We start from the raw sequence: 26,351 nt of genomic DNA on the forward strand, positions 1-26,351 counted from the left end.
ACGCCAGGCTTTCTCGAGTGTGGGGCAGGTTTTTTTTTATTCCTTAAGGGTGTCAGTGAACCAGAGAGGTTTTTTTGGTGTTGGTCTGTCTTGGGAGGCGTCTGAGGGGAGCGAGGTTGTCTGCGCAGTTGGTGATCCAATTCGTGAGGCTGAGGGCTGCGTTGTTGGGGTCGGAGGAGAAGGTGGGTTGGTTGTCGAGGAGGGTGGAGAGAAGCTGTTCTTCGGGGATTTTGTTCCACTGTCGACGTGGGATGGGTTGTGTACAGAGGTGGCGAGTCTCGCGTCGGAAGGTGAAGTGAACACATCTGTGGTCGGTCGAGTGTAAAGCGGAGGAGTGGCTGAAGGATACGTGGTTGCTGGCGGAGAAGATGGGGTCGAGCGTGTGTCCGGCGATGTGGGTGGGGGTGTTCACCAGTTGCTTGAGACCGAGGTTGGCGAGATTGTCGAGCAGGGTGGTGGTGTTGGGGTCGTCGTTCTGTTCCAGATGGAAGTTGAGGTCGCCGAGGAGGATGTAGTCCGGCGAGGCAAGGGCGTGCGGGGAGATGAAGTCGGTGATAGAGTCGCTGAAGAGGGCGCGCGGTTCAGGGGGTCGGTAGATAAGAGTTCCTCTGAGGGTGGTCCTGGGGTCTGTGTGGATCTGGAAGTGCAGGTGTTCGGCGGCGAGGGGGGGGTGTCTTCGGTGGAGGTGGTGACGTTGGAGTCCTTGAAGACGATGGCGATTCCTCCTCCTACTTGGTTGGTGCGGTCTTTCCTGGAAATCTTGTAGCCTTCGGGGATGGCTATGGCGATGTCGGGGCCGAGGAGGTGTTCATCCAGGTCTCAGTGATGAAGGCGACGTCTGGTGCGGTGGAGTCCAGGAGGTCCCAAAGTTCAACGGCGTGCTTGTGGACGGAGCGTGCGTTGATCAGGATGCATTTGAGGTGGTTGATGGCGCGTGGGCTGGCGGACGTGGTGTTTTCGTGGTGGAAGGTGAGTTTACAGGTGTGACATACGAAGGGTCCGTGGGTACATTTCGGGTTGGCTTGGAAGCAGGTGCTGGAGCGGCCCGGGTTGAGGGCGTGGAGGGTGATGGGGTCGTAGCAGTGCTGCGGGGTTTGGGAGTGCTGGGGGCCAGGGGTCGTGGCGCTGGGCGCAGTCCAGGCGCGGACGGGCGCAGACGGGAGTAAAGGAGCTACTCCCCTGCATCTGCAGTCCCGAAAAGCAGCTGTGCAGTCCACCATGTTGCTGACCATCGGATTCAGAGAGCAATCTGCCAGGAAGAGGTCACCGAGGTTCTAGGAGGTTTACGAGATGCTGACCTCTAAAGGAGCCCCACAGCACCAAAACCCTGGGTACCAGATCAGTTGCAGCAGCCAGGGCTTGTTGTGTCCAGTCCAGACACCAACACAGAGGAAGACCAACCTGCACATTGAGGGACTTTAGGGACAGTGAGAACCATGCAGAGAGTCGTCCAGCGGTTTGGTTTGCTCCTCTTCTGCAGAACTGAAGACAACAGTGAGAGACTCTGAATGCCACGCCCTGCCGGACAAAACACCTATGCACCCGAGCCCGAGTTCACAGGAATAAAGGTGCCTACATGGTCCAGAGATCCTTAAGAGCTGAGGCCACCCCCCAAACCCCCTCCCCTTTCGGCTTGGCTGGACTGGTTCTCAAGTCCTCGACTGCAGCCTCTTCTGCAGAAGACTGAGGACCAGGAAAGCCTCAGTCAGCGAAACCCTGGCTGACAAAATGCACTGCACCGAGTCCCCCAGCCAGAGTACAAGTGAACCAACAGTGTCTCCAAACCCAAGAGACCCTCAAGACCTGAGCCCCTGTTCGGGTTCAACCAAACTGGCCTCCCAGTTCTCGCTTGCAGCCTCCTTACAGGTACAGTTCCCCTTTGACTGTAATGGGTAGCGTTTGAGGCAACTGCCACAAGCAGCACCTATGCACCCAGACACTCCAGGGCAGACAGAAGTGAACTGTTGGTGCATTCTTGGACCTTGATCCCACTTACCTTAAGTCCTGAAGAACAGTCTTGGTAGTCGACTGTAAATTACCTTATTCGTGTTTCTCCCATAGGTTAACATTACCACATTTGAGGCTCATGCCTTGAATCTACACTATTTCTTTTTTGGTGTAAAAACCTATCTCCGAAAGTACTTGCCTGATTCTGATGGTTTTTGGCCACCAGAAATACATAAAAATCTGTGTTGTTTTTTATAAATTGGTGTTGGGTTTCTTCTTTGAGTGTGTATCTCACTTACTGTGTGCAATGAATGCCTAATACTCCCCTTTGATTAGCCTAAGTTGCTCAACCACCCTACCACAAAATAGAGCCCTTCGGATTATTGAAAAAAGCCTGTGTAAATTAATAAGGGTCGTCTGGACTATTTACATAGTGTACCCCGATAGGTGAACTACATAAATAGCCAGCTTCCTACAAGATGCAACTGTGGTCTTTCCGTTGGGTCTGTGGCCTGGATTCTCTCATTTTTCTCAGATTCCTTACATATATGCTTGTCTAATAATCTATACCCATGATTATTTTGCAGACAAAAGGACCACGGTATAAAATTATTGTATAATTATGAGCAAGTAAATCACACCGTGTGCACTCTAAAGTGAGTTCTGTGCAGTTCTCGTTCATAGTGATTTGGTTGTTTGAACTTTAAATGGAGAGAACAATACGTTTTGAGTTTCTGCACATCTCAGCATGTTATATTGGTACTTATATATGTTAAAAAGGTAAATGAGAACTTGCGACCAGATACCTGTGCATCTTTATAAAAGGTTTATTCAATAAAGATCGGATATGGGCTAAATCCCCATCTCCTCCATGGCAAATACAAAGACTGTTCTGCTCAAGAGGCAAGGACAACCTTTGTTTCGAGACTAACTTTGCATCTGCCAGTTACTGGCTTTTCCAATAATGTCCAGCTTTCCAAGCTTGTAGGTTTAAGGCTTTTCCTCGGCTCGGGTGCAAGACTGTAGTGAGGACCACCATCCAAAACAGGACTGTAAAGCTACAGCATATAAACTTCCTAAAAAAAATATACATATATATGCGTGTACCCTTTCTGGTTCTAAAGCAATTTTATACAAACAACCGAGTCATTACAAGAAGGCCAAGTTTGACTTGAATATTAATAATTAACACCAGTTGTCCACTCTCTTCAATGAGTTCTGCAGAACTGTGGGCTTTGTGTGCTCCAGGTTAACAATGTGCATCTGCGATGTTTGCAACTTAAAGGCAGTTCTTCCGATGCTCCACACTCCATTAGCCAAGAAATACTGGGTTCAGGTTTTCTTCTATATTCCTCAAACATTGTCCTGCATTAAAACTGATTGCGGCCTGGCATGGGTTCAGTCTGTGGATTCCAGAACACTTTCACTCAAAGCCAAGTCCCAATAGTGCTCAGCTCCATGCTTCTTAAAATGCTCCCGTGCCATGTTCTCTGTCGGGCACTGCTTGAATTTCATGTCACCAAAGCTGCGCTCTTTTACAGTACCCTGAAGAAGAAGAAGAAACAAACCAATCAGGGTGCGTTCACAAGATGCTGACATTATTCTGCATTGAATATGCTGCTCAAGGAAAAAAAAAAAAAAAAATCTTAGACAATTACTTGCACAGATCAAAAAACAAAATACATCACAGCCGTTTGAACTCTTCTTCAGTAATAAGTCAGGCTCCGGATACCTAATATTTCCACTTCAGATTTTATTCTAATTTGCCAAATAACTGAGTGAACAAATGTAGTTGGGGAATATTGACAAACATGCCATAATTATACAGAGCTTCAAGCAGACGGTTAGGGATATTCCCCAACCCATTTCTTGTGAGAGCAATTCATGCAGAACTCTCCAACTGAATTTCACTTTCACTTTGTTCCATGCAGTTCAAATTACATATGGAACCCAGTCCTTGATTGGCACTGAGCGGTCACTTTGAGGTTCAGGGACAACAAGGGAAAAAGCACTGCCTCTCAGTGCATACTGTACAAACCTCGCAATAACTGGACACTGTTTTGATAAGATTTTCAATATATCTGAAATGTATGAGCAATCTGAAGCAATAATAGGACTTCAAGTTAGCGAGGAAGGCAGAGGAGGTATGAGACCTCTCTGCGAGAGTGAATGGCTTCAGCCCCACGCAACACCTCTGCCCCAGAAAAACACAGCAATTTGGGCCGGTTTGCAGTAAGGTTACATGGACTACAGCAAAAGTAGGTAGGTCAGGGCCTAGAATGTTTACCTCCAGTGGTTAGGAAGGAGTCAGGAATCACTTCCATACACTAGCTATGACCAGTCATAAGTGTGACACATCCCGGCAACCACTTCAGAAGACATTCTGGACTTGTGGGAGTTTAGAAGACGACTGGACTTGCTGTCTCTGACCTGATAGCAGCCCTGAAAGACTGGTTCTGCTCCCTCTTGTACCAGGACAAATAAGTGAATTCCAAGGGTCATTTGGCTGTACTCCTATGGGGTTACAGGGAGTGTAAGGAAATGCCTCCTTGGCATGGTTGCCCCCTGACTTTTTGCCTTTGCTGATGCTATGTTTACAATTGAAAGTGTGCTGAGGCCTGCTAACCAGGCCCCAGCACCAGTGTTCTTTCCCTAACCTGTACTTTTGTATCCACAATTGGCAGACCCTGGCATCCAGATAAGTCCCTTGTAACTGGTACTTCTAGTACCAAGGGCCCTGATGCCAAGGAAGGTCTCTAAGGGCTGCAGCATGTCTTATGCCACCCTGGAGACCTCTCACTCAGCACAGACACACTGCTTGCCAGCTTGTGTGTGCTAGTGAGGACAAAACGAGTAAGTCGACATGGCACTCCCCTCAGGGTGCCATGCCAGCCTCTCACTGCCTATGCAGTATAGGTAAGACACCCCTCTAGCAGGCCTTACAGCCCTAAGGCAGGGTGCACTATACCATAGGTGAGGGTACCAGTGCATGAGCATGGTACCCCTACAGTGTCTAAACAAAACCTTAGACATTGTAAGTGCAGGGTAGCCATAAGAGTATATGGTCTGGGAGTTTGTCAAACACGAACTCCACAGCACCATAATGGCTACACTGAAAACTGGGAAGTTTGGTATCAAACTTCTCAGCACAATAAATGCACACTGATGCCAGTGTACATTTTATTGTAAAATACACCCCAGAGGGCACCTTAGAGGTGCCCCCTGAAACTTAACCGACTATCTGTGTAGGCTGACTAGTTTTAGCAGCCTGCCACAAACCGAGACATGTTGCTGGCCCCATGGGGAGAGTGCCTTTGTCACTCTGAGGCCAGTAACAAAGCCTGCACTGGGTGGAGATGCTAACACCTCCCCCAGGCAGGAATTGTCACACCTGGCGGTGAGCCTCAAAGGCTCACCTCCTTTGTGCCAACCCAGCAGGACACTCCAGCTAGTGGAGTTGCCCGCCCCCTCCGGCCAGGCCCCACTTTTGGCGGCAAGGCCGGAGAAGATAATGAGAAAAACAAGGAGGAGTCACTGGCCAGTCAGGACAGCCCCTAAGGTGTCCTGAGCTGAAGTGACTCTAACTTTTAGAAATCCTCCATCTTGCAGATGGAGGATTCCCCCAATAGGGTTAGGATTGTGACCCCCTCCCCTTGGGAGGAGGCACAAAAAGGGTGTACCCACCCTCAGGGCTAGTAGCCATTGGCTACTAACCCCCCAGACCTAAACACGCCCTTAAATTTAGTATTTAAGGGCTACCCTGAACCCTAGAAAATTAGATTCCTGCAACTACAAGAAGAAGGACTGCCCAGCTGAAAACCCCTGCAGCGGAAGACCAGAAGACGACAACTGCCTTGGCTCCAGAAACTCACCGGCCTGTCTCCTGCCTTCCCAAAGATCCTGCTCCAGCGACGCCTTCCAAAGGGACCAGCGACCTCGACATCCTCCGAGGACTGCCCCTGCTTCGAAAAGACAAGAAACTCCCGAGGACAGCGGACCTGCTCCAAGAAAAGCTGCAACTTTGTTTCCAGCAGCTTTAAAGAACCCTGCAAGCTCCCCGCAAGAAGCGTGAGACTTGCAACACTGCACCCGGCGACCCCGACTCGGCTGGTGGAGACCCGACACCTCAGGAGGGACCCCAGGACTACTCTGATACTGTGAGTACCAAAACCTGTCCCCCCTGAGCCCCCACAGCGCCGCCTGCAGAGGGAATCCCGAGGCTTCCCCTGACCGCGACTCTTTGAATCCAAAGTCCCGACGCCTGGGAGAGACCCTGCACCCGCAGCCCCCAGGACCTGAAGGACCGGACTTTCACTGGAGAAGTGACCCCCAGGAGTCCCTCTCCCTTGCCCAAGTGGAGGTTTCCCCGAGGAACCCCCCCCCTTGCCTGCCTGCAGCGCTGAAGAGATCCCGAGATCTCTCATAGACTAACATTGCGAACCCGACGCTTGTTTCGACACTGCACCCGGCCGCCCCCGCGCTGCTGAGGGTGAAATTTCTGTGTGGACTTGTGTCCCCCCCGGTGCCCTACAAAACCCCCCTGGTCTGCCCTCCGAAGACGCGGGTACTTACCTGCAAGCAGACCGGAACCGGGGCACCCCCTTCTCTCCATTCTAGCCTATGTGTTTTGGGCACCACTTTGAACTCTGCACCTGACCGGCCCTGAGCTGCTGGTGTGGTGACTTTGGGGTTGCTCTGAACCCCCAACGGTGGGCTACCTTGGACCAAGAACTAAGCCCTGTAAGTGTCTTACTTACCTGGTTAACCTAACAAATACTTACCTCCCCTAGGAACTGTGAAAATTGCACTAAGTGTCCACTTTTAAAACAGCTATTTGTGAATAACTTGAAAAGTATACATGCAATTTTGATGATTTGAAGTTCCTAAAGTACTTACCTGCAATACCTTTCGAATGAGATATTACATGTAGAATTTGAACCTGTGGTTCTTAAAATAAACTAAGAAAAGATATTTTTCTATACAAAACCTATTGGCTGGATTTGTCTCTGAGTGTGTGTACCTCATTTATTGTCTATGTGTATGTACAACAAATGCTTAACACTACTCCTTGGATAAGCCTACTGCTCGACCACACTACCACAAAATAGAGCATTAGTATTATCTATTTTTACCACTATTTTACCTCTAAGGGGAACCCTTGGACTCTGTGCATGCTATTCCTTACTTTGAAATAGCACATACAGAGCCAACTTCCTACAGGGAGGCAACAAGCAAGGGAGGTCTTTTCCGAGAAGTATCCAACTGACCAATGACAACAAGGCCTCAGCTCGACCCTCTCATGGCCCAGGAAGTCTCTAGGTGTCTCCCCTAAGGTCCTGGGGCTTTGGAAGTGTACTCCTGAGGTGGACGGGGAATTAAAGGAATAAATCATAAGGTAACATCTTTGACCAGGGCAAACCTAGTTTGTGTATCATACTACACTCCAATGCAGTCACCCTTAATTTGTGCCTAGGTCCTGGGTCTACAGCGACCACTGACTATCTCAAGTGCTTTGTACTTTTGACACCGTTTCTACTTAAAACTTTAGAAAATCCTATCACTGGTTCCACTTATTGGATTGTTTTCATTTTGTTCATTACGTTTTACTCACTTTTTGTGATTTTTGTTTTGCATTTCTACTTTATTACTGTCTTGTTAATTCATACAAAAATTACACATTGCTGTAAGTTACGCCTGTCTGATCTGTGACGTGGGTATTAAGTGGTTGATGTCAGGGTAATTTAGGGACAGAGGAGTCACCCTGACTAGGGTTGTGATTATTCCTTGTGGTGGGCCATAACCTACCCCAAATAAGTATTGCATTTCTTAAAATCACTCACCTTTGAGGTAATCACTGGAAAACAAACCCTTAGGCTGCCAGAGTTATAGGACTGATATGGTAGTGTGTGGATTCAGCCCAGTCCTAGGTAATAACTAAGAATGAGCACTGAGTGGCAGAGGATTTCTGATAAACATCTTCATAGGATTCTTGCTTAATGGCTGTCTTGCTCACCTGGAGGCTGGCTAACTCTGGCATCATCAAGACCAGAGTTCAGTTATTAGGAGGGCAATGGGAAAGTAGAACATTTTTATTTGAATATATAGATTTAAATATATAATGCCACGTCAGTAATGCAAGGCAGTTGACTGTGTGGGAGTGATGGAAAGATTCAGATTTCAGGTATAAAGAGTAATTCTCTGGCTGCCAGCAATCCAATCCTTGACATAAAATGAAACTGTTCACAAAGTCACTGGAACAGTGCTGAGAAACTGGGAATCCAGAATCTGTCAAATTCAGCCACATTTTCAGCACAACTCTTTCCTGCTGCACGTCTTCTGAATGATATAAATTCAGCTTTATTCTTTCAGTTTTCTCTTTCAAATCTTGACAGCTACTCCAGCTGCTCCACTTGTCATGACTGGGGGTTGTTACTTTTCAGTCCGTCGACACTGACAGTAACGCTATGAGTCTGGCTGTTGATAACACCAAAACATGTGGTATGAGCATACTGTGGGGGCATGACTAGCATTGAGGTGATTTATTCTTGTTACTAGAGCAAAGAAAATATTACTATTTTGGAGGAAAACAATCATCTGCATCCTCTTTAGTGGAAAGTATTTGACTGTTGTGCTACTGTGAATGAAGAAAATCTACTGTTGTGGCCAAGGTAGTGGTTGTACTCGGACCACCTATTCTTATGTCCTCAAAATTAAGACTAACTAATTCTATACAGCTACTCGCTACTAAAGTTTGCTGTTAAGTAATGCATGCTACTATTCCCTAAAATAAATTGCAGACCAATTATTTCCCCCAGAAAAATCTAGAGCGGAGTTGACCTTTTGGGGATCCAGACTTGTGAGTCAGGAACGAGTAACTGATATACTTGTTTCAGTGGTAGAGGTTATGTTGTTATATAATAAATATATATACACTCTGCCACTGTGAAAAAAATGCTGACTTTTAGTTTATTGAAGTGCACCATAAAAATGGCAGCACTTCAATAAAATATGACCTGAAGTTTGATTCACACACATATATATATATATATATATATATATATATATATATATATATATATATATATTTTTTTTTTCAAATAACCTTGAGACGTTTTTCCATCACCGAATGGCTGCACAGTATATAAGAGATCGTGCGTAGTAGATAACGAGAAAAAATCCAAAATAATTTGTATGAAATTCGTTGACTCTTATTGAAAAATATATATAGAAAAACAAATGTGAAGCTCAAAAATAATAAAATAATAGTAATAATAATGCCAAAAAAAAACACACGCTGTCCAGGCCAAATGTCAACGCGTTTCGGCAAACGCCTTCAACTGGACATTGGCTGACATTTTTGCACATACCTATTTGAATCCTATAGTCCTTCTTTGATTTCAGCAACATCAATACACTGTTTGAAAACATGGCGGCCATATTGTAACGTTGTCATCATCGGTCCCAACTGCTAGATAACATCCATATAACCCTGTCAGGATCATATTTTAGTGATCATATATGTCTACCATGGTACAGTATATCCCCCCTACTATAGAGATTATTGATTTCAACAAATACTTCTCATAAATAGGAAAAATATATTCTCAAATAAATATTTTCAACACATACATATGGAATATTTATATATATAAATTAATATCAATATCCTGATAAATAGTGCATAAATAAAAAATTTCAATTATCAAAATTTTATCTCCACAATAATATCCAATTCATATATTAAATGTATAATCATTGAGAATCAGTTATTTCCAGATACAACTGTATCCATGCTAAATGTTCATCTAATAATAATTAAGAACATACTCTACTTGATGGATCAATATGATTAATATTAGTCTCTGTATATGGAATAAAAACTGATTTTATGCAAAAATGTAGGCAAAGCCCAGACGACCGACAATCGCCATAAAGTGCTAAGTACAATGCTAATGATGTGCAAAAAAGCAATTAAGAACAATTAAAAAACAAACTATATTCAATAATCAGGTTATAATACTCCCGGTCTAATTGTAGAATTTCATTTACAGTGTCTATGCCAAACAATCTCTGAAGAGAATCCATTGCACACCAAAATCCAACTAAACTTAATTAAAAATCTCACAAATGAACATAAAGTTCAGCATCTAAATTGTGTCCCCACGGACTTTAAGAAACCAATAAAAAGATCATCTTAGATTCCATTTGTCTTAGCTCTGCTGTTCTATTCCCACCTCTGGGATTGACAGCAATGGTTTTTATCCCATAGAAAGTCAGAGAGCTGCAGTTACCATCATGGACTTCCCAGAAATGTTTGGCTAACAGATACGATCTATCTTGATTTTTGATTGCTTTGAGATGTTGTAAACACCTCACTTTCAATTTATGAATGGTGCTGCCCACATATTTTTTGTGGCAGCCACATTCTATATCATATACAACATACTCAGTATCACATGTTATGCAGTCGGTTATTTCGCAGACCCTGCCTTCAAATGTAACATATGAATGAGTATTATGAGCATATTTGCAAGCTTTGCAGCGACCACATTTCCAAAAGCCCAAACTTTTCTTGGATAGCCATGATCGATTGACCTTAGAGCAGAATAAACTCCTAGTAAGTAGATCTCCTAATGATCGGGTTTTGCGATATGTAATCTGAGGATGTGTGCCCACAATCTCTTTGATACATGGATCATGTCGCAAAACATGCAAGTTTTTACGTATAATATTATTCAGTTCAGAATATTGTAAATTAAATTTAAAAAACAGCCTTGGAGGAGATCTATTTCCTTGGGACACTCCCTTTATACCTCCCGATTTAAAAGTAATTTTTCTCTGGACATATTCATTACTCTGAGATGGGCATCTTTTAGAATCTTCAAAGGATATCCTCTATTTAAAAAGCTTTGGATCATGATGGCAATTTCAGTGTTAAAGCATTCATTATCAAAACACATTCTACAAGCCCGTAAGAATAGACTGTTAGGAATGCTCCATTTTACAGCTTTTGGATGACCACTATTCCCATGCAGAATAGAATTGCATGCAGTTGGTTTGCGAAATATAGTCGTCTGCAAAGTCTCATTGTGGACAGTTACCTGAACATCCAAGAATTCAATGGTATGAGTACTGTATTTTAAATAAAATTAATATGTTAAACTCATTATTGTTAAGTATATTTACATATTGTATCAAGGAATGTTCATCACCATCCCAAATGAGAAAAAGGTCATCAATATATCTGACCCACAGAACAACTCGTTCCATGTAATCCTTATGGAATCTGACCAGGCAATTTCTTTTTCCCACCACCCCATGTACAAGTTAGCATAAGTGGGAGCAAAAGATGCTCCCATAGCTGTCCCCTGTTTCTGGAGATAATATTCATTATCAAACAGGAAGACATTGTGGGTGAGGCAGAATCTCAACATGGTCAGAAGCATATTGTTATGTTAAAAGAATTCAATCTGATGGGTACCCAAGAAATGTCTACAAGCTTGAATGCCACACTCAAGCATAATGGAGGTATAAAGAGAATTTACATCCATGGTAACCCATAAAGAACTGGATTGCCAGGGAATATTATGTATTTTGGATTAAAAAAAAAAACATTTGTATCCTGCAGGTTTAAGGCAATTCAGTTACTTAAGGACACAGAAAGAGATCCAAATAACGCGAGGTGTTCTCTAGGAGGGAGGAGTTCATACTCGCAATTGGTCGACCAGGAGGATTATTATTATTTCTGTGAATTTTAGGTAAATGCAAGGGATATATATAATATAAATTCCAATATATTACGGTGGCTGACAGCCACAGCAATACTCTAATACTCTTTAGCAGAGATGTAAAGTGGAGTGGTTAGGATCTTTTTAAGGAATACTCTACAAAATGAGTCACTTACCTCCCAAACTAATGTGCATTTGTTGAGTTTTTTTGCTGCTTCTTCGTCTGATTCATCATCATCTGAAAGCAAACGTAATTTAAATCAAGCCATGTCTTGCCTTATTAAAAAACAAAAAAGAATCAAACAAAGATCACGGAATGAGTTCTTTCTTCTTCAAAAAACCATACTTGTACTGATTTTCACTGCACAGACAGGGAGCTGGCCCACTTTCATCATCATGTGATAATGCACACTATACATGGTCATTGTTTTATCTCTTTACAAGGCAGCACTGAACTCACCATATAAAGATGTGCGCCAGAAACTTAATTCGATCAATGAGCTGCTCTGACCAGTCCAACTTAAAACTAGCATACAGAAATTAGTATGAACACTGAGCCATTTAAATGTTCCTCTATTAAAAAGACACCTGCTGCAGAATGTGTGTTGCATTCTTCTGGGAATTGAGTGATGCAATTATGGGGGACTTAGCATTACAACACTTGTGAAACAGAGTTGTATGTGTTCGCCTTAATCCCCAGGGATATTTCAACCATTTACAGGAAAATGTAGCATAAAAGAAAAAAAAAAAAAAAAAAAAAAAAAACCTTTCACGAATCCAAACGCTAAAAATATGGTAAGATTATAATTTCGTTAACTATACAGAAGGAAGGTTACAATTTAAAGAAAAAAAACACAATTCATTATTTACATTAGAATAGGACCAAGAAAAACACAGAAAGAAAGATATGCTTTCAAGCTTCTCTCCAATGGCTCTCTCTGAATGACGTTCAGAGCTCACCCACTTCACTAGTTAACATCACCAAGCTCATGGTGAGAAGGTCACCACAGACTCGGAAAACAGCTTTTGGGAACCGGACATAAGGGGTTACAGGTGAAGAAATTTTTCGGGAAAATGGATAGTGCGCATAGGCCACAAAATGCTAGCTCAGACACTGATATGAACATTTGACCACTGTCTTCTCATAATTTGTATATGAACCCGAGGTGTAGGATCGGTCTTAATATAAGGTCTTGTTTTGGCACCAAGAAGTAGGGTGAGTAATTTCCTTTGTTTAATTCGCCCTTTAGTACTTTTTATATTGCTTGTTTTTGCAAGAGTTTTCACATCCCTTTTCAGTTGAACCAGTTCTGTTGTCTGATATTTTTTCTTCCTTGGTGGAGGTAGCCTTCAGAGTTCTATATAGTAGCCGTGGCGTACAATGTTTAGTACCCGACTGTCTGTGGTAATTTTCTCCCACTGGTTTGGATACAGAGCTATTCTGCCACCTACCGGTGTTGTGTGGGGGCTTCAGGGCATTTGCGAGTATTAGTTGTTCCCCATCCTCTTGGGGGTGGTGGGGGGCGTCCTTACTCTAGCTCTAAAGGGCTATCTGCCAGGGTGTTGCCATTTCTGATACCCGGTTTGTTTGCTGTCCTGTAAGGTACTCCACTGGATTGACTGCTGTTGCGGTTGTTGCCCAGAGGTGATGGTTCCTTTTCCTGTGGGTCTTCTATGTTGCTCCCTCTACTAAAGGGACCTCTAAATTGTAGTGCTTCCATCGCTTTGATTGTTCCAGTGTTCTTTTTGAGCTGGTCTAAGGACTCGTCCACTTCTTGGCCAAGCAAGGCCTCTTTAGTGAAGGGCTTGTTGATTATGGAGGCCTGCACTTCGGGTTTGAAGCCAGATATCCTCAGCTATGTGTGCCTTTCTTAGTGTTGCCCCTGTGCACATTTGCCTGTCATCTGTGTCCGCTGCATCCAGAGCAAATTATAATCCTGAATTGGCGATGGTTCTTCCTTCATGAGTAATCGCCTTTGCCCTCTTATCTCCTTCTGGGAGTTTTTTCATGAGTTCTTCAGTTTCCAACCATTGCTGGTGGCCATATCTGTTTAGGAAGGTGTTGGAATTGGCTATACGCCACTGTGTTGCTGCTTCCCTTTCCATCTTCCTCCCCACCATGTCCAGTCTCTTGCTTTCTCTTTCTGGAGGAGGGCCTGTGAAGGAGTGTGCATTGGTCCTCCTTCTTGCTGATGTGACTATAATGGAGTCGGCCACTCAGTTTCCCTGAATGTATTTAGGGCCCTTTGTAGAGGGTTTGTACTTCTTTTCCACCCTCAGTCTAACCCCCTTGCTGCTGCGGGTTCCCTGAAGGCCTCCTTACCTTTGCTCAGTGAGCTGGGTAACATGGGTAGTGTAAAGAAATGGCTCCCTGTTGCAGTTACCCCCCACTTTTTGCCTGATACTGATGCTGACTTGACTGAGAAGTGTGCTGGGACCCTGCTAACCAGGCCCCAGCACCAGTGTTCTTTCACCTAAAATGTACTTTTGATTCCACAATTGGCACACCCTGGCATCCAGGTAAGTCCCTTGTAACTGGTACCCCTGGTACCAAGGGCCCTGATGCCAGGGAAGGTCTCTAAGGGCTGCAGCATATCTTATGCCACCCTGGGGACCCCTCACTCAGCACAGACACACTGCTTGCCAGCTTGTGTGTGCTGATGAGAACAAAACGAGTAAGTCGACATGGCACTCCCCTCAGGGTGCCATGCCAACCTCACACTGCCTATGCAGTATAGATAAGTCACCCCTCTAGTAGGCCGTACAGCCCTAAGGCAGGGTGCACTATACCATAGGTGAGGGCACCAGTGCATGAGCACTATGCCCCTACAGTGTCTAAGCAAAACCTTAGACATTGTAAGTGCAGGGTAGCCATAAGAGTATATGGTCTGGGAGTCTGTCAAAAACGAACTCCACAGCTCCATAATGGCTACACTGAATACTGGGAAGTTTGGTATCAAACTTCTCAGAATAATAAACCCACACTGATGCCAGTGTTGGATTTATTAAAAAATGCACACAGAGGGCATCTTAGAGATACCCCCTGTATTTTACCCAATTGTTCAGTGCAGGACTGACTGGTCTGTGCCAGCCTGCTGCTGAGAGACGAGTGTCTGACCTCATGCGGTGAGAGCCTTTGTGCTCTCTGAGGACAGAAACAAAGCCTGCTCTGGGTGGAGGTGCTTCACACCTCCCCCTGCAGGAACTGTAACACCTAGCAGTGAGCTTCAAAGGCTCAAGCTTCGTGTTACAATGCCCCAGGGCACTCCAGCTAGTGGAGATGCCCGCCCCCCTGGACACAGCCCCCACTTTTGGCGGCAAGTCCAGGAGAAATAATGAGAATAACAAGGAGGAGTCACTGGCCAGTCAGGACAGCCCCTAAGGTGTCCTGAGCTGAGGTGACTCTGACTTTTAGAAATCCTCCATCTTGTAGAAGGAGGATTCCCCCAATAGGGATAGGAATGTGACCCCCTCCCCTTGGGAGGAGGCACAAAGAGGGTGTACCCACCCTCAAGGCTAGTAGCCATTGGCTACTAACCCCCCAGACCTAAACACGCCCTTAAATTTAGTATTTAAGGGCTTCCCTGAACCTAAGAATTTAGATTCCTGAAACTACAAGAAGAAGAAGACTGCCGAGCTGAAAAACCCCTGCAGAGGAAGAACAGAAGACACCAACTGCTTTGGCCCCAGACTTACCGGCCTGTCTCCTGCCTTCCAAAGAAACCTGCTCCAGCGACGCTTTCCAAGGGACCAGCGACCTCTGAATCCTCTGAGGACGGCCCGACTTCAAGAAAGACAAGAAACTCCCGAGGACAGCGGCACTGCTCCAAAAGAACTGCAACTTTGTTTCAAGGAGCAGATTTAAAGACCCCTGCAACTCCCCGCAAGAAGCGTGAGACTTGCAACACTGCACCCGGCGACCCCGACTCGACTGGTGGAGAACCAACACCTCAGGGAGGACCCTCCAGCTACTCCGAGACCGTGAGTAACCAAAGTTGTCCCCCCTGAGCCCCCACAGCGACGCCTGCAGAGGGAATCCCAAGGCTCCCCCTGACCGCGACTTCCTGAACCTAAAGTCCCGACGGCTGGAAAAGACCCTGCACCCGCAGCCCCCAGCACCTAAAGGAATGGAACTCCTGTGCAGGAGTGACCCCCAGGAGGCCCTCTCCCTTGCCCAGGTGGTGGCTACCACGAGGAGCCCCCCCATGCCTGCCTGCAACGCTGAAGAGATCCCTTGATCTCTCATTGAAAACCATTGTAAACCCGATGCGTGTTTGCACACTGCACCCGGCCGCCCCCGCGCTGCTGAGGGTGTACTTTTTGTGCTGACTTGTGTGCCCCCCCCCCGGTGCCCTACAAAACCCCCCTGGTCTGCCCTCCGAAGACGCGGGTACTTACCTGCTGGCAGACTGGAACCGGGGCACCCCCTTCTCTCCATTGAAGCCTATGTGGTTTGGGCACCTCTTTGACCTCTGCACCTGACTGGCCCTGAGCTGCTGGTGTGGTGACTTTGGGGTTGCTCTGAACCCCCAACGGTGGGCTACCTTGGACCAAAAACTGAAACCTGTAAGTGACTTACTTACCTGTGAAACCTAACAAAACTTTACCTCCCTCAGGAACTGTGAAAATTGCACTAAGTGTCCACTTTTAAAACAGCTTATTGTGTTTTATGTAAAAAGTATACATGCTAATGTAATGATTCAAAGTTCCTAAAGTACTTACCTGCAATACCTTTCAAATGAGATATTACATGTAGAATTTGAACCTGTGGTTCTTAAAATAAACTAAGAAAATATATTTTTCGATAACAAAACCTATTGGCTGGATTTGTCTCTGAGTGTGTGTTCCTCATTTATTGCCTGTGTGTATGTACAACAAATGCTTAACACTACTCCTTTGATAAGCCTACTGCTCGACCACACCACCACAAAATAGAGCATTAGTATTATCTCTTTTTGCCACTATCTTACCTCTAAGGGGAACCCTTGGACTCTGTGCATACTATTCCTTACTTTGAAATAGTGCATACAGAGCCAACTTCCTACAGGTAGGTATAGATTGCCCTTGCTTTATCAGACACCTTAGGGGCTGTCCTGACTGGCCAGTGACTCCTCCTTGTCGTTTTCTTTGTTCCCTCCAGCCTTGCCGCCAAAAGTGGGGGCCGTGGCCGGAGGGGGCGGGCAACTCCACTAAGCTGGAGTGCCCTGCTGGGCTGTGACAAAGGGGTGAGCCTTTGAGGCTCACCGCCAGGTGTTACAGCTCCTGCCTGGGGGAGGTGTTAGCATCTCCACCCAGTGCAGGCTTTGATACTGGCCTCAGAGTGACAAAGGCACTCTCCCCATGGGGCCAGCAACATGTCTCTAGTGTGGCAGGCTGCTGGAATTAGTCAGCCTACACAGACAGTCGGTTAAGTTTCAGGGGGCACCTCTAAGGTGCCCTCTGTGGTGTATTTTACAATACAATGTACACTGGCATCAGTGTGCATTTATTGTGCTGAGAAGTTTGATACCAAACTTCCCAGTTTTCAGTGTAGCCATTATGGTTCTGTGGAGTTCGTGTTTGACAAACTCCCAGACCATATACTTTTATGGCTACCCTGCACTTACAATGTCTAAGGTTTTGTTTAGACACTGTAGGGGTACCATGCTCATGCACTGGTACCCTCACCTATGGTATAGTGCACCCTGCCTTAGGGCTGTAAGGCCTGCTAGAGGGGTGACTGACCTATACTTGCATAGGCAGTGAGAGGCTGGCATGGCACCCTGAGGGGAGTGCCATGTCGACTTACTCGTTTTGTTCTCACTAGCACACACAAGCTGGCAAGCAGTGTGTCTGTGCTGGGTGAGAGGTCTCCAGGGTGGCATAAGACATGCTGCAGCCCTTAGAGACCTTCCTTGGCATCAGGGCCCTTGGTACTAGGAGTACCAGTTACAAGGGACTTATCTGGATGCCAGGGTCTGCCAATTGTGGATACAAAAGTACAGGTTAGGGAAAGAACACTGGTGCTGGGGCCTGGTTAGCAGGCCTCAGCACACTTTCAATTGTAAACATAGCATCAGCAAAGGCAAAAAGTCAGGGGGCAACCATGCCAAGGAGGCATTTCCTTACAGGTGCCCAAAACGCATAGGCTTCAATGGAGAAGGAGGTGCCCCGGTTCCAGTCTGCCAGCAGCTAAGTACCCGCGTCTTCGGAGGGCAGACCAGGGGGGTTTTGAAGGGCACTGGGGGGGGGGGGGGGGGGGGGGGGGAGGCACAAGTTAGCACAGAAAGTACACCCTCAGCAGCACGGGGATGGCCGGGTGCAGTGTGCAAACACACGTCGGGTTTCCAATGGAAATCAATGGGAGACCAAGGGGTCTCTTCAGCGATGCAGGCAGGCAAGGGGGGGGTTCCTCGGGGTAGCCACCACCTGGGCAAGGGAGAGGGCCTCCTGGGGGTCACTCCTGCACTGGAGTTCCGATCATTCAGGTCCTGGGGGCTGCGGGTGCAGTGTCTTTGCCATCTGGGGTGTATGTTACAATAAAATGTACACTGGAATCAGTGTGCATTTATTGTGCTGAGAAGTTTGATACCAAACTTCCCAGTTTTCAGTGTAGCCATTATGGTGCTGTGGAGTTCGTGTTTGACAGACTCCCAGACCATATACTCTTATGGCTACCCTGCACTTACAATGTCTAAGGTTTGGCTTAGACACTGTAGGGGCACAGTGCTCATGCACTTGTGCCCTCACCTATGGTGTAGTGCACCCTGCCTTAGGGCTTTAAGGCCTGCTAGAGGGGTGACTTATCTATACTGCATAGGCAGTGTGAGGCTGGCATGGCACCCTGAGGGGAGTGCCATGTCGACTTACTAGTTTTGACCTCACCAGCACACACAAGCTGGCAAGCAGTGTGTCTGTGCTGAGTGAGGGGTCCCCAGGGTGGCATAAGACATGCTGCATCCCTTAGAGACCTTCCCTGGCATCAGGGCCCTTGGTACCAGGGGTACCAGTTACAAGGGACTTACCTGGATGCCAGGGTGTGCCAATTGTGAAAACAAAAGTACAGGTTAGGGAAAGAACACTGGTGCTGGGGCCTGGTTAGCAGGCCTCAGCACACTTTCAAATCAAAACATAGCATCAGCAAAGGCAAAAAGTCAGGGGGTAACCATGCGAAGGAGGCATTTCCTTACAACCCCTACCTTGCTTCATTCTCCTGTTCTGTTGATTCCTTTGGCGTCCCCCGCAGGGTAATGTCCTTTGCCTCAGTTTCTGCTGGTTTTCGCCGTGATCTTCCAGTGAATTGTTTTAAAAATGTTTTCTTTGTTTTTTCGGCGTTTTTCCCCAAACCTTTGGTGCGCCTTCCTTGCTTCCAGACGCAAAGGTAGAAAAAAGAATCTTAAGATGGCTACCACGCACAGGAACTTCCGGGGCACCATCTGATGTCATGGGGAGGACGGACCTAACACCAAATGGTGCTTGACAACGCCCAGAACGAAAGCCAAAAAAAAAAAAAAGGCAATTCTGGACTCAACCACTATATGGCAGAATGATGCACAGCATGTGAATCCAGAAAAGGATTCATGCTGCAAAACATATATGTCACCCCTCCTCTGGAGATTGGCTACTACTGCTAGGCACCTTGTGAAGACACAGTAGTGCTGATGCAGAAGGTAAGTTACCCTGAATTGATAAAGATGGCCAGTTACCATGAAGTGGAAGCAGGGCTGGTGGATGGGAAAGACGAGGCTGTGGAAGTAGGAGTCCTTGAGGTCTAATGCGTTCATGAAATCATCTTGTTGAAGAAGATGGATGTCACCAAGAGGTTACAATGTGGAACTGTTCGGAGAGGGTGTAACTATTAAGGGCCCTGAAGTAGAGAATGGGTGCGTGAGAGAAGTCCTTGGGGTTAAGGAAGTGATCAGAGTAAACCCCTCCCCTCCCCCAACTGCCTGGCTGGTGGCAGGGGCATTGGCTCTGTGGTCCTTTTTTGAAGGATCACTTGTACCTTTCCCTGCAGAATGGTAAGACAGTCGCTGCGTTTGCACGGATTTCCTGAAAGTAGGGAAGGAAATTATGCAGTCTGAGGATCGATTCAGTACTTTTTAGCTTTAATACCCTTAAGGACTCTTAGATGCCTTTGTTGATCTGCCACAAAACTTCAAATTTCCTATTCAAAAAAGTGCAAAGGGGCACAGTCCTTTCTATTTATAATAACTGTACATGAATATGACCTGATGACTCGAATGTGATTTACATTTTAGATGTTTTGGGGCAGCTTCACAAAAGGATGAGTACATAAGAGTATTAAAGGAGCCTTAGTTTACAGCGTTACAACTGCTACTGCACTGAAGTAGACAATAACTTCTGAACATGTGCACAAAGGCTCCCTCTGCAAATTTGTTATTAAATCCTACTAGGACCTTAGTGATAAATTGTTTAGCTGGCAGAGGATGAATAGGAAAATGTACTTTACTCTCCAAACTGGTTAGTATTTTGTTGAAACTTCATATCTGTCATTTTAAGAGTTGCTACAAGCAGACTGAGTGAGAGATTAAGAGACACTGACAACCTTAATTAAGATGAACACTTACTGCGTCCTTTAGAGCTTGATTTTTCATCCCATTTTATTCGATGCAACATCAGACGTTTGAATTTTTTTTGTGCTTTTGGACCTTTAAAGAAAGGCACATGGAGATTTGTTAAGTAAATACATAGGCTTATTCACAGTAAATAGTCCACAGAAGACAAGAACATTTGTTTTTTATTTCAAGTTATCCTGTACAGGGGTCCTATGTTACAAACAAGCATTTAAAAGGCATTAAAAATATGTGAATCTGACACTTACTTGGCACCACACACCTATTTCCACATGCTTTCCGGATATACAGGATTGCAGCAAGTCATAAACCCCAAAATTATGGTATGTTGTGAAGGGCCACACTAAAGTTACATTCCCTAGTTGTGGTCAGCAGATTCATCCATTTAAAAAGAAGGAAGGAGAAAACCTGCATGTGCCCTTTAAAGCTTCAAAGTACATTTTGCACAATGGTTGGGTGGGATGCTGCATTTCCTCTGGATGATACGTCCAGTATTGCCTGAATACAAGCAGGTGGAGGGGTAGACTTGCTAAAATATAACTGTCTCCAATGGGAATATTACTTGTAACTGTTGTACTAGCCTTAAAGAAAGCTGTGACTGCAATGGCGGAATACCCCCAGAGGAGAACACTCTGGGCTCAGACAAGGAAACTCAGCAACTACTGCACACAAGGGACTTCTAGAACAGGCAGGGGTTCTTTGGCAACTCAAGGTCTTTACTGAAAACCTGTAACACTGTGCCCACTATTAAGATCAACATTTCCAAGAAAGCAAGTTCTAATAGGGTCCACTTCCTCCATGCTGCCATTGTAGAAGTGTGCTGAACACAAACAGTACTTCACTTTGGATGAGTACCTGTACCCAAAAAGGAAAAAGTTACTTACCCAGTAGACATCTGTTCGTGGCATGAGGTGCCAGAGATTCACATGCACTGCATACGTTCGACATCTAGTGTTGGGTCCGGCGTGTTACAGGTGTTTTTTCTTCAAGAAGCATCTTCGAGCCTCTGGATCGGGTGACTCCTCCTTCTCGGTGATACTGCGCATGGGCAGCGGGTCCTTTGTTAGACTGTTTCCCCACAGGTGGATGAGAAAGAGTAGAGGAGATTTATAGAGAAAGATGTTGATGCAAGAGTATGTACATATGTACAAATATATACAATTATAATGTAACTGAAAAACCACAGGTGTCCAGGGAGGGAGGGCGCATGTGAATCTATAGCACTACATGCCACAAACCGAACTCTACTTGGTAAGTAACATTTTACGTTCAATGGCATGGTTGGCTGTAGATACACATGCTATGCATAGTCTATAAAGCAGTCCCCTCAGAAAAGCAGTGGCTAACCTATGGGAGTTGCAGTTGTCTGGAAAAGTGTTCTTAGGACAGCCTGTTCTACACTGACTTGCTGACATGCTAGTACATCTACACAGTAATGCTTTGTGAAAGTATGTGGTGTAGGCCAAGAGGCTGCTTTACAAATGTCAGCTAAAGGAATGTTTCCCCAAGAACACCATAGTGGCACCTCGTTTTCTATTAGAATGTCCTCTAGGAGTTATTGGCAGCTCTCTCTTTGCTTTAGCATACCACATTTGTATGCACTTAACAAATCACACAGCTATGCCATTTTTAAAAATTGCATTACCCCTACGTAGTACTGAAAAGGGCACAAAAAGCGTTTTTGTATTCCTAAACTCCTTAGTCCTGTAAGTGTAATACATGACTGACCTTTGACATCTAAAGTGTGCAGTGCTCTTTCTGCCACTGAGAAAGGTTGCTGAAAGAAAACCGGCAATTCAATGGTTGATTAATGAGTAATTGAGAAACTACTTTTGGTAGGAACCTTGCTTTTGTTGAGGTCCACGGTCTTGGAAAAGGCCGCCCTTTTAATAGGTTGGTGGAAATCCACATTGCAGAGAGAGGTAAATTTGGCAGTCTAACAAAACTAGATCCTGAAGGTGACCATGTGACTGAGACCACTGACGAGACCAAGGTTGATGTAACTGACACAGATGTAGTCAGACATGAGGAACTATGGCAATACAAGATGCCATCATCCCTAAGAGGCGCATGATAGTCCTGACTGTGTAAGTGTGATTCTCCTGAAATTGAGGAAGAAGTTGCTGGAAACTGAATACAGGCTGAATTGGGGTATGCTAACCCCAGCTCCGCACTGAGGATGGCTCCTATATAAAAGGTTGAACTTGAAGAAGCTGTAAGTGGGATTTGAAAAAGTTGATTGTGAACCCAAATTTGTGAAGGTTTACTATGGTTTGAGTGTGAGATTGGCAGTGCTGTAGTGTACTGGCTTTGATGAGCCAGTCGTCCAGGTAAGGGAACACATGTATTTTCTGTCTTCTGAGATGTGCGGCAACAACGGTTAGACCCTTGGTAAATACCATGGGACGGTTGTGACTCCAAAAGGGAGAACTTTGAATTGATAATGTTTTCCTACGACCACAAATCATAAGTTTTTTTAAGTGTGCTGGGTGAATGGGGATGTGGAAGTAGGCGTCCTTTAGGTCTAGAGCCGCCATGAAGTCACCTTGTTGAAGGAGTGGAATAACATCCTGAAGACTAACCATGTGAAAGTGTTCTGAGAGAATGTATTGGTTTAGGGGTCTGAGATCCAGAATGGGCCTGAGTGAGCCGTCCTTTTTTGGGGGATGAGAAAGTATAGGGTATTGCCTGATACTGTAATGGGACAGGTTCTATGCCCCGTTTGAGTAGTAGGAACTGTACTCCAGACAATAACCATGTTGGATAATGGAGAAGACCAATTGGTCCGATGTTATGTCTGTCCACTGCGTGCGATAATACTGAAGGTGGCCCCTTACCTGTGAGGTGTAGGGTTTGGGGAGATGTATATAGTCAGAGTTTGCCTGAGGAGGGTGAACCATGGGTAGAAGTGCTCTTACACCTGCCTCTGAAAGTGTTGCCTCTATATGACCCTGTGAAAGAACCTAGAGAGTAAAAGGTTGAGACTTGTTTGGTTTGGGAGATGTTTGGGTAAGCGGCTGTTAATGGTCTAGAACCTCCTCTGTATGTTGGGTGACGAAACCCTCTGAGTGTCTGGGACTGAAGAGTGCCCAAGGCCTTTGCAGTGTCTGTATCTTTCTTTTATTCCGCAAGTGTAGAGTCAACTTATGGGACAAGGAGATGTTTTGTGTCAAAGGGCATATTAAGTACCGCTTGTTGAACTTCTGACTTGAAGCCTGAAAATGTAAGCTATGCATGTCGCCTCAACAAATATTGGTGTTTATCCCATGTGCAGCCTTATCAATGGCATCTAATGCACATCTGATAGTACTGCTTGCAATTGTTTGCCTCTCTGCAACAATCTGCTGGCCACGTTTTCAGTACTCATCTGGGAGATACTGGAGGTGCCCAGTCGTAACTAGAGAGCAAGGCTTGTGAATTGGCAATACACCAATGATTTACCACTTGTGCAGCCACCCTTTTGCTTGACGTACCTAGTCTCTTGATCTCCTTTTCTATTGGAGGAGAATCCCCAGTAGCCTGGCGGTTAGCTCTCTTCCTAGCGGCGGTAGTCACTACAGAATCTGGTGGGACCGGAGACCTGATGAATAGTGGGTTGGAAGGTACGGGCTTGTATTTCTTGTCCAACCTGCGTGTTATAATCCTAGAGCGGACAGGCTCTTTAAAGATCATCTGCATGACAAAGTATACCTGGGAGCACTTGGTGGAACTGAATGTCCCTGTAGGTGGTGGTGAGGGTATCAAACAAAAAATCCAACTATATTGGGTCTTTATAGAGCTACACGTGTGATTATTGGCTGCCCTAGCAATGACCTGTTGGTAGTTAGCGGCTTTGTCCTTTAAAGTCTTTCTTGGAGGCAGTGAGGTGTTTAACCGCTTTGGTGCGGGCATCGGCCACTGGCCGACGCCCACACACCCTCCCTGGTGCGGGTCACGACCAGTGGCCGACACCAGGAAGGGCATTAATAAATCCTCGGGTGCGTTGCACCCGAGGATTTTTTTTAATTTTTTTTACTTCCCTGGGGAGACACGGAAGCTACCGTGTCTCCCCCCGCCCCCCACCCGCCCCTTTGTGACGTCAGCACGCCGCGAGGCGCGCTGACGTTGCAAAGGTGTTTTCCCCATCAAAGCAGGAAGCAGCCTTGCGGCCGCTTCCTGCTTTGATGGGGAAAACGGCCTTTTACACGTTCGGGAAGGCCTCGTAAGAAAGGGGAGAGTCTCCCCTTTCTTACGAGGCCTTCCTGAAAGTGTTTCCTGGCCCCCGATCGCCGCACAGCTGCGATCGGGGGCCAGGAAACACTTTCAGGAAGGCCTCGTAAGAAAGGGGAGTCACTCCCCTTTCTTACGAGGCCTTCCTGAAAGTGTTTCCTGGCCCCCGGTCGCAGCTGTGCTGCGATCGGGGGCCAGGAAACACTTTCAGGTTTCCTGGCCCCCCCGATCACAGCTGTGCTGCGATCGGGGGGGCCAGGAAACACTTTGAAAAGGCCTCGTAAGAAAGGGGAGACTCTCCCCTTTCTTACGAGGCCTTCTGAAATGGTTTCCTGGCCCCCGGTCGCAGCACAGCTGCGATCGGGGGCCAGGAAACCCCACTAGACACCAGGGATTTCACTTTTGGGGGGCGGCCCCCCCGGAAAACGGGCCGCCCCCCCCGGCATAATTTTTTTTTGAAAAAAAAAGGTAGGGGCCCCCTGGGGGGGGGGGGGGGGGGGGGGGGGGTGCGATCGCGCCCCCCCCCCCAGGGGATTTTTTTTTTTCTCCCAAAAAAAAATAATAAAAAAAATAAAAAATGAAATGAAATGACAGGGGGTCGTCCGTGGGCAGGGTGACCCCCTGTGGGGGCAATTTTTTTTTTTTTAGCTGTTGTAGGGTTTCCCTGGGGGCCATTTTGGCCCCCAAGGAAACCATACAACAACTAAAAAAAAATATATGTATATATCTATGTAGATAGATATATCTAGGTACATGGATATATCTATGTAGATATATATATATATATATATATATATATATATATATATATATATAGAGGTAGATCTGTATCAAAGAGATTTATAAAGCGCGCTACTCACCTGTGAGGGTCTCAAGGCGCTGGGGGGGGGAGGGTGGGGGGCGGGGGGAGGGAAAGGGGCTGGGAGGTTCACTGTTCAAAAAGCCAGGTTTTGAGGCCCTTCCTGAAAAGAAGTAGGTTTTGGGTCTTGCAAAGGTGGGTTGTGAGTGCGTTCCAGGTTTTGGGTGCATGGTAGGAGAAGGATCTGCCCCCGGTGGTGGTGTGTTTGATGGGGGGGACAGAGGCAAGAGAGAGGTCAGCTGAGCGGACGTTTCGTGTGGGGGTGTTGAAGTTGACTCTCGTTGAGGTAGGCAGGGCCTGTGTTGTGGAGTGTTTTGTGTGCGAGGATGAGGATCTTGAAGGTGATCCTTTTGTCAATGGGGAGCCAGTGGAGGGATTTGAGGTGTGGAGAGATGTGTTTGTGTCGGCGGAGGTCGAGGATGAGTCGTGCTGCTGAGTTCTGGATGCGTGTAGTTTGCGCTTGAGTTTTAGAGTGGTGCCGGCGTAGAGGGCGTTTCCGTAATCAAGCCTGCTGCTGATGAGTGCGTGAGTGACAGTTTTTCTGGTCTCTGTGGGGATCCATTTGAATGTTTTTCAGTATACGGAGTTTGTTGAAGCATGAGGAGGTAAGAGCGTTGATTTGTTGGGTCATCGAGAGGGAGGAGTCTAGGATGATGCTGAGGTTGCGTGCGTGGTTGGCGGGGGTGGGTGCAGGGCCTAGCGTGGTGGGACACCATGGGGGGTCCCAGGTGTTTTTGTGTGGGCCAAAGAGGATTATTTCGGTTTTGCTTGAGTTGAGTTTCAGGTGGTTGGCTGTCATATATATATCACTTTTGTCAATATGTGTGTGGTTTCCCTGGGTGGAAAAGGGTCTGACTTGTCTAGTGGCAGTTTTAGTGCCATAAAGAAGCGCAGAAGGTTTATATGCCTACTGCAAAGAGCACATCTGTATTTTATGTAAATAGCTGAGTACATTAGTAAAGTCTATGGAGAGATGAAGGGCACTTTTGCTGGGTGGTAATGAGGGAATCCGAGGAGGAGGGAGTGGGAGCA

At 46.1% G+C, this 26,351-nt stretch overlaps 1 protein-coding gene across 6 annotated transcripts in view; it reads right to left on the bottom strand.

The window, feature by feature from the left end:
* Window positions 1-2,758: 2,758 nt before the first annotated feature.
* The window catches only part of PRPF3 (pre-mRNA processing factor 3), a 142,313-nt gene continuing 118,720 nt past the window's right edge, over window positions 2,759-26,351 (bottom strand). For all 6 annotated transcript variants that reach the window (XM_069218562.1, XM_069218565.1, XM_069218563.1 and 3 more), the window contains 3 exons: window positions 20,246-20,326; window positions 11,852-11,913; window positions 2,759-3,492 (listed from right to left, as the gene is read on the bottom strand). In XM_069218562.1, coding sequence (XP_069074663.1) covers window positions 3,346-3,492; window positions 11,852-11,913; window positions 20,246-20,326 — 290 coding nt within the window. In that variant the 3' untranslated portion in view covers window positions 2,759-3,345. The remainder of the gene's footprint in view (window positions 3,493-11,851; window positions 11,914-20,245; window positions 20,327-26,351) is intronic.

Source organism: Pleurodeles waltl, chromosome 12, assembly GCF_031143425.1.
Source record: "Pleurodeles waltl isolate 20211129_DDA chromosome 12, aPleWal1.hap1.20221129, whole genome shotgun sequence".
Classification (NCBI taxonomy): domain Eukaryota; kingdom Metazoa; phylum Chordata; class Amphibia; order Caudata; family Salamandridae; genus Pleurodeles; species Pleurodeles waltl.